Here is a 9477-nt window from a genome sequence, read left to right on the forward strand (position 1 = left end):
ACGATTTATTTCCCAGCTGTTTACCTTCACAGACATAACCGACTGTTTTTTGTAACTCGTGTGTTTTTAACGTAAACCTGTTTGTGAATGAGAACTTAGTTTAGTACTCACATGCTGTGACAGCCGCTTTCTGTGCGTGTGCTTCGGATATGTGCGCTCAGAAAAACGTATATCAGTTTAAAATCATAAACATGATAATCAGAACCAAAACAGATGTTTTTAGCAGGTCCGAGCTGTAATGGCTCTATTCTGGAAAAGGGGGCGGGGAGCAGCAGCTCATTTGCATTTAAAGAAACAGGCCTGAAAAACAGCGCTTCTCTGCTTCCACTCAAAATAGGCATTTTCAAAATGATATAATAAATGATCTGTGGACACCAGAGACTTCTATTACATATTGTAAAAAGGGGCATAATATGTCTCCTTTAATGTTTTTAAGAAGTCTGCATTTATTTATTATTTGTTCTGTATTTGAGTAAATATTAAAATGTAGTTTTCTCCTGTGATGCAAAGCTACATTTTCAGCATCATTACTCCAGTCTTCAGTGTTACATGATCCTTCAGAAATAATTCTAATATGCTGATTTGCTGCTAAAGAAACATTTATTATTATCAGTGTTGAAAGCAGTCATGATGCTTCATATTTTTGTTAAAACTCATACAATTTTTTTCAGGATTCTGCTCAAAAGTTCAAACGAACAGCATTTATTTTAAATGGAAATCTTTTGAGACATAAATGACTTTACTGTCACTTTTTGAAAATATCAAACTTTTATAAATATAATTTTGTAATTTAATGATATAATATATTTTTAAATTATAAAAAAAATATTTGAATGTAATTTTTTACATATTTTTACACAACTTTTTGCTCTGATTAGAATTTTAAGCAATATGTAATGCTTAACAGATCAGATAACATTCAGATATTTGAAAATGAATCAAATTTTAATAACATTTTAATATTTTAATTGTCTAGGCCTCTTATATTAAACATTCTATAGCTATAGTATTTATTAAAGTTATTTTAAATGATTATATATTATGAGGTTCTCATTTTTTTGTCATCTATACTAAGGTAAATGCTTTGCTCATGAATATTAATGACATTACACGACATTTACGCAGCATGCATAACTTGCTGACTGACAATGATGTTAAGCGTGTGCTAATCAGCTTTAGAATGAACAAATCCTACTGTTGTAAAGGTTTTGGCTCATAAATATTTAATGAGCTACTTGACTGGACACTTCCTCAAGCTTACGAAGTGATGTCTGCATGAGCCAGTTAATATTTACAGACTAAACCTTTCTAAAATTTCATGTTAAATGATACATACAGGTTAGTTTTTGCATTAGAAAAATGAACAGAACAGAAGCGTTTTTAAAAGAATCTGCAAAATTCTTCACATTTGCACAACGTCATTTTCACTTTCAAATGCGAGTGCTTGATTACAGTCAGTTGATATTTTAGCATGTCTACTGTCCACTTTGAAACATTCGAGGACCATTAATGGAACCTAATAGGGCCTTTCGCACTGCGGGAACCTTTTCATAGTACCAGAACTAATTGTGGACCTACCCACTTTTTGGCATTTTCGCACTGCCGGAACTGGGTGCGATTTTAGTACCGGACTGCCTTTTTCGAGAACCAAATTAGCTCCTACTCCGGAGCAGGGTCTAACCAGCACAACTGGTACTAATCGTGACGTAAGTAGACATTGATTGGCCAAACATCACAGCGTCCTCCATCCTCCTGTTGTTAATGTTGTTCTTTGTTTCTGTTGTTGAACACCGCGCACAAATGATGTCTCTGTCGACCGGCTTACGTCACTTCTTAGTACACACTCTCGGTGCGAATGCAACCCTTTAAATAGTACAGGGAAATAGTTTGCGCAAAATTGTCCCAGTACTTTAGTACTGTACATTTAGTTCTGGAACTAAAGCGGTGCGAAATGGCCTAATGTCATAAAATCATGTGTCCCAGTATATAGCCTATGTTTTAAAAAATGGCATCCTATAGCGGTGATTTGAGGTTGGAATTGGATTGGCCCACTCTTATCTGCTGAAGTAACAGTAAATGTATGACTTCCGTCTCGTCTGCGCAGCATCCGTATGCTCTAAATGCATCTCCCGCCTCGACACGCCGTATGAAATTTACAAATGTACTGATGCACTTTAGTTCCCCATCAGATATTGGCGATATGAAATGCTGTGTCCCTTCTGAGAAAAACGAACGTATCCCATCAGGCCTTGGGCAGAGTGAACTGGCTCTCTCAATGGGGTTGAAGAAGAGTTCTTGCTACTGTAGGACTTAGCAGAAGAAAAACCCCCATTGGTATTCAGAGAGGCTGTGCAGACGGCGTAATTAGACAGTGAGCGTAGTTGTTCTTCCATTAACCCCAGGTCTTTCTCCATCTTTTTCTGCTCTGAGTGGTCGCAAAGTACCATGTTAAGATGGAGGAGCAATCTTCCATTTAGCTCTCCAACTTTCATTTTAAAGCGACATGCCCCGCTCTTCACATTCATGACTGTTTTGAGCGCAGACAGATTGATATTTTCCCTCTCTGCCAATCTTTAAATCGAAGCTTGCACATATTAATATTCTCCTGAGAGCCGTCTAAAGCACATGGGCAAACATAAGCCTGGAATTAACATCTGTCTTAGGTCATCCGATAACCAGTGGTCAGCTGAGATGGATTAGTGTTTACTGCATCTTAATTATGCATACAAATGTGCAGAACGTCTGAATATTATTGTTCTCAGATGTATTTTTAATGCAGAAACATGCCTGATTGGAGTCAGGAAATTCAGAGCATTTGAAAGGAATAGAAATTTGCTGAAAATGTACTCCCCCCTCAGGCCATCCCAGATGTAGAGGAGTTTGTTTCTTCATGGGAACAGATTTGGGGAAATTGCTCACCAGTGGATCATCTGCAGTGAATGGGTGCCGTCAGAATGAGAGTCCAAACAGCTGATAAAAGCATCACAATAATTCACACCAGTCCAGTAAATCAGTAATTGTCTTGCGAAATGAAAAGCTACATGTTTGTAGTAAACAAATCCATCAAGACATTTTTAATGATTAAAGATTCTGCTCCTAAAATACTCTATCCATAATTTGTTTTCTCTAAAAACGTCGTCTCATCCGAATCAGGAGCGAAATCTGCACAGAATTGTCTACTTCAGCAGCACTTACATACACCAAACTTTATAGCTTTATTCCTATCTATATTCTGAAAGTTTTTACAGAAGTTTGTTCATATATCATTTGCCTGATTTAGATGACATTTTATTCCTAAAAACATGGTGAAAATGTATGTTTTCTCTCTGGATGTTGACAGTGTTTTTTGATTTATGGAGTGACAAAAAGAGATCCAAAATCTCCTCTGTAAAAACCTTTAGCTCCAGTGTCAACAATAATTTTGAACCTGGCTTTATCTTAGATTGCTGCAAATGAATGCATATTTAATAAGATGATGCCTCTTACATATTTAAACATTTTAGAAAACGTAATATTCATACAAAACAATTGTCTCCGTTAAACTTTTTACCCTATTCACCTGTGGTGTCTTGCATTAAGATCTTGAAAATGTGTTCTTTTTGACATGCCTAGTTAAATGCTAACCAGTTCACTCAAGTGCTTGTGCGCATGCAATTGCGTACCTGGTTATACCTCGCAAATCTTAGTGCAATAAACTCATATAAATGTTATTTCTGCCCGCTGTCGCTCCTGCAAAGGCGACACAAAGACACTTTAAATGCCTTTAGGGGGAGAAATTGCATCATATATTATTCAATTTGCTTCGGCAGGCCCAAATTTGGTTTCGCAAGAAATGTTTCCTCGCAGGTTTCTGATCAGGCTGTGTGTTTGTGCGTCTGCAGGTGGTGTTGAAGATCATTAAGCACTACCAGGAGGAGGGCCAGGGCAGTGAGGTGGTTCAGGGTGTTCTGCTTGGCCTGGTGGTTGAAGACCGTCTGGAGATCACGAACTGCTTCCCCTTCCCCCAGCACACCGAAGATGATGTCGACTTCGATGAAGGTGAGGTGAACGGCAATCTCCAGAGCTCCATTCTCTGGACGGTTAATCATTGATGATTGCGCTCGGCGCTCTGGGAAGCAGCGAGAGAGGGATTATTTGGATTTCAGGGCGAGAGAACTGTGAAAAGGGGAATTGCTTTTCGCTTGTGTTTTTTTTTATAGTGTAATCACTATTCGTTTTGATGAATAGAATTTGCATTAAAATGCCTGCTTTGTGTGGGGCGACTATATTTTATGTCGCCACACATCCGAAACAAGCTGTGAGCGGTGTTCCTGAATTAATTAATTGCTGTTTTATACATCATTAAATCAAGACGGTGACTAAACGGTCAACTCTGATCCTCTTAGCAGCATGAAAAACAAAACTCTTCATATTTGGAAGAAATTACACAGAAAGCAAGCAGCGCAGCAATGCTAGAACGCTCCCATTGTAATCACTAAAGCTGTCACTGCAAATTTACAGTTTTAACGCAGCTGTTTGATTCCCACCAACACTCCCATTGCAATAAATGAAGCTGTCTAAACCATTTGTTTTTAAAACAGGGAGCTCCAAGGGTTATTTGGGGTTCTGTGGTATAATATATTTATTTATGATAAATATATTTAAATAATAAATAATATCAAATAACAATTAATAATGATAATAATAATAATAATAATAATAATAATAATAGTTATTATTATTAGTTGTAGTAGTAGTAGGAAGAGTAACAGTATTTTATTAAAATACAGTTATTTATTATTGTAAAATGTATTAAATATCAAAATAAATGTTTTACAACAATAATAATAATAATAATAATAATAACAAAGTTATTAAACAATTATTGCAAATATAAATTTAGTAATTTAAAAAAAAATGTTTCTTTTAAATGTTTTAATTGTTTTTGTTGTATTGTAATAAAAATTGTTTTATTTTGCTTTTTCAAAAGTGTTCAGCAATCATGAGATTAATCACAATTAGGGCTGCACGATTAATCGCATGCGATATTTAAAGCGCATCTTGTCAGAAAGCCGGTTCTGTAATCAGCGGTAAATCTCCATCACCTGCGGGGTTTCACATTCACTCTGTGTAGTTAATGCTGCTCAATGTGAAAGCATGCAGGTGATGGAGATTTACCGCTGATTACAGAACCGTCTTTACTGACAAGATGCGCGTTAAATATCGCATGCGATTAATCGTGCAGCCCTAATCACAATGATCACAATCACAATTATTGTCAACAGTCCTAGATTTTAACTGCACATTATTATTATTGTTGTATTAAAGTAGTTCCTTTTGTATTTTAATAAAATTGGTTTTATTTTGCTATTTAAAGAGTGGTCCGCAATCATGAGATTAATCATAGTTATTTTATTCTGTTGACAGTCTTAGATTTGAACAATAAATGCATAGAGAAGAGATGTTCTGTCAGCTTTAATACTCAATAAATCTTTTCCGGTGGTTGTTTTAGTAATGGCTGTGTAAGAACATAAAACCCTATAATTTAATTTTGTAGTAATTTTGGATTTTTAAGAGGGGGGTCTCTTGCAAAGGGAGTCCTATTTTAGATGTCCTTGGTATGAAAATGTTTGAAAATCCCTGGTCGACACAATTTACATTCATGTTGAAGATAATGGGAACATTGTACTTTTGTTGCATTGCATGTTGGTTTGTTACATTACATGCTAGGGCTGGGCGATTTGACCTAAAATCAAAACCTCGATTAATTAAACACTTTACCTCGATTATGATTGTTTAACGATTATTTTTTTTACATTTATTTATTTTTACATCTTATGAAAAAAGTCACATTTCAGTTTTATTGTAAAAAGCAAGTTTCCAAAAAAAAAAAAAAGAGAATAACTTGCATTTTTTTGCAAACAAAATAAATAAATATTGCAATGTCAAAAGTAGAAAATAACCAGCATCTCTGGCAAACAAAATACATTTTAAATAGTGTCATGCGAAAAATAGAAAATAACTTGTATCTCTTGCAAATTAATATAATTTTAAAAATACAATGTGAAAAGTAGAAAATAACAACTTGCATCTCCTGTAAACAAATGTTTTAAATAATGAATGTATGCAAATACAACACTGCTGATTAAGAGAAAGAGCATGGCACCCTCTCATTGGTCTTGTCCTCTCTATATGTGCGTTTACTCTAGGGTTCTTACAGTCCGTTCTCACAGAACATGTCTTTGTGTCTAAAACCGCGAGACGCAGCGCTCAGGAATTGTTTAAAAAAAAAAAACGCAGCGCAGAATGCCTACTCAGTGTTGTCAACCTGCTACTGTAAACAAAAGCTCTCAACACTTGCCCCGCCTCCAGGGTCTTCTGACTGATTGATCCTCTGTTTTGGAACTGACTTTGAGCGGCGCTGTATGTAAAAGTTTAAATTATTTTAGCGTGCCACTCATGTGCGAGACGCAGCAAAACACGTGAGCGCAACGGTCATACACGTACGTATAGCGCCGACGCGGTAGTATGTTTTTTAGGGGAAAGTATTAATAGGATTAAAAAAAACGAAATAACCGACATGGGAAAATTACGTCGGTTAGAGATTCTGAATTTCGGTTTCGATTAATCGTCCAACTAGGGCTGCCACTAATGACTACTTTTATTTCGATTAATCTATAGACTAATTTATCGATTAATCTAAACGATTAATTTCCCACACAAAAAAAATCAACCATTTTACTTAAGAATATTTTATTAAACTATATTTTATTAAACCAAATGAAATCCAAATTTCTATGAAATCCTTTTTTTTAAAGCAAAAGTAAAGTGCATCCATCTCATAGTCCAAATCACTGAAATCAAAGTTCAGTATTATAGTGTAAGAATGACAACATAACCACGAGTTCTAGTCTACTAATAATAAAATTATAATCAAAAAACACATTTTAAAGGAGTATTTACCAAATAAATGTTATGTTATGAAATGTTATTTAGCAGAATTTATTTATTTAGGAGAAAAATGTAAATGTGCAGTATTTCTGAAAAAAAAGATTTTTTTTTTTTTTTAATAAAATCCTACTTACACAAAATGTTGTAACTTTATCCCAATCATATCTGGAGGAAAAACACAGGCTACTGCAATGCAATGATGATTGAAAGATGAACAAATAAATGTAAATGTGCAGTATTTCTGAAAAAAAAGATTTTTTTTTTTTTTTTTAATAAAATCAATTAATTGGAGATGGTTTTGATTATTAAAATTTAATGTAACCATTAAAATGGAATCCAGAAAATATCAAAAGCCAGAAATCATATGGTTTTATTGAACAAAACTGTTAAAATACATAATGTATTATAAACAATAGAGCTAATGTACATTACGCATTACAACAAATGACTGCAGAGGGCGCCAACGGCCTGATGATTATTTTTTACACACGACGCGAGCAAAATGAAGTCGAGGATTTTTAAAAATAGAATAGTCTAATAAAATCGACGAATCGCGACAGCCCTACGTCCAACCCTATTACATGCTACTTTGTATTTGGCACATCATATAGTAAATCCAAAATAATTCCAATAATTTTGTATGATTGTATCATTTGTGCATGATGTATGTGTGGATCAGACTGCTTGGTTGTCATTTTTGCATACTGGCTAATTTAAACACCTCTGCATTTAAGCAGTTTATTAATTCACTCAATAGTCTTGATTGTTTTAATTGATTGTGCATCTCTACCCTTACATTGATTTTTGTATCATACACTAAGGGAGGGTTATACTGCAGTTATTTCCAGCTCGACTTGCGCTTATTGCCGTTTTCGCTCTCCAGCTGTAGCATTGCGTCGTTCTCTCCATGGCAGGAAGTGTTTATTCGTTTTCTGAACTGGCCTGGTCCAGCGGTGGTTGTAATTATCTCCAGGACCTTTATCGGCCTGGCGTCAGGCGTCGTGAAGAGGTCAGCCCCCATCCTTGGCACTTTGACTGAGTGAATGACCTTGCCGTTAGAGGCTGCTTGTTAGCGGTGTTGAACCGTTCGGCTGGGCAGAGCACTAACAAGCTGCAAGTCCAGATGCAGCAGGACCAGAGACCAAACCGGTGATGGTGTCCAAGGACGAATGCTCAGAGACTCCGCTTTATCTCTGCAGCCAGCGTAAGAAATATCGCTCCCTAATGCTGCCGTGGCTTGAATCAATACAGCAATGCCTGTTATGTGGATACAGAGATACACTTGCCGTGATAAGAGCAGGCCTGAACTCAGGTACTGTACTTCTGCTCATATATTTACCACAGGGATGCGCTCTGTTATTTCAAAGCAACCAATAGATCAAGAGGCTGGTCTCTTGCTCTGCACTCTCAACAGTACATGAAAGTAGATTAGTAATTCAAGTTTTGCCACCAGTAAAATTCCTCTGTTCTCCAGACTCCATACTAATTTTGATACTGCAATAAATTATGCTAGTGAACCCACTCATTTAACAAATGATTAAATATGTAAGGGAATGTTGCAATGAAGCACATTGAAATGTAAGCATAAATACATGTCATGTCCTATTTATTCATTCATACTTTCCCTTTTGCTTTTATTTATTGATTTAATTCATGATATATTGATTTGTTTTTCATTTTAAGGGGCATTTCAGGTGTTTTTCGCATCCCATTTCACACCTTATTTATGCTTGCTTTTCATTGTACTTTCATTGTACATGTTATTATTTCAGCATTCCATTTTCCATAACTTTGTTAATAATTCATTTTTATTTAGTTTAGTCTGTTAAATCCTTCCGTATTCAAATGATTCTCAATGAGATAAACATTACGTTTTTATTCAAGCAAACAGTCAAGAAAATAAAATTAAGGCCAAAGAACAAATTGCAAGCGCATCATTGTGTTTATTATCATACTTTGCCCTTTAAAAGATCAGAAATGCTTTAGGTTTCAGAATGGGATTTTGACTATATCAGCATACATTTTTCATTTTGTGGCATAAATGCATTAAAGTAACTTGCAATTATCATTAGTTTTGATTACTTAATGGCAATATACAGTGGTGTGAAAAAGTGTTGGCCCCCTTCCTGATTTCTTATTTTTTTGCATGTTTGTCACACTTTAATGTTTCAGATCATCAAACAAATTTAAATATTAGTCAAAGATAACACAAGTAAACACAACATGCAGTTTTTAAATTAAGGTTTTTATTATTAAGGGAAAACAAAATCCAAAACTACATGGCCCTGTGTGAAGAAGTGTTTGCCCCCCTGTTAAAACTGTGGTTTATCACACCTGAGTTCAATTTCTCTAGCCACACCCAGGCCTGATTACTGCCACACCTGTTCGCAATCAAGAAATCTCTTAAATAGGACCTGTCTGACAAAGTGAAGTAGACCAAAAGATCCTCAAAAGCTAGACATCATGCCGAAAAACAAAAAAATTCAGAAACAAATGAGAAAGAAAGTAATTGAGATCTATCAGTCTGGAAAAGGTTATAAAGCCATT

The 9477-nt window shown here is 35.3% G+C and overlaps 1 protein-coding gene across 1 annotated transcript in view; it reads left to right on the forward strand.

Annotated features, from left to right (window-relative positions):
- The window catches only part of eif3ha (eukaryotic translation initiation factor 3, subunit H, a), a 68819-nt gene that overhangs the window by 15915 nt on the left and 43427 nt on the right, over window positions 1-9477 (forward strand). The window contains exon 2 of the mRNA XM_016485831.1: window positions 3882-4038. Coding sequence (XP_016341317.1) covers window positions 3882-4038 — 157 coding nt within the window. The remainder of the gene's footprint in view (window positions 1-3881; window positions 4039-9477) is intronic.

Source organism: Sinocyclocheilus anshuiensis, unplaced genomic scaffold (assembly GCF_001515605.1).
Source record: "Sinocyclocheilus anshuiensis isolate Anshui unplaced genomic scaffold, SAMN03320099.WGS_v1.1 scaffold1162, whole genome shotgun sequence".
NCBI classification, from domain to species: Eukaryota; Metazoa; Chordata; class Actinopteri; order Cypriniformes; family Cyprinidae; genus Sinocyclocheilus; species Sinocyclocheilus anshuiensis.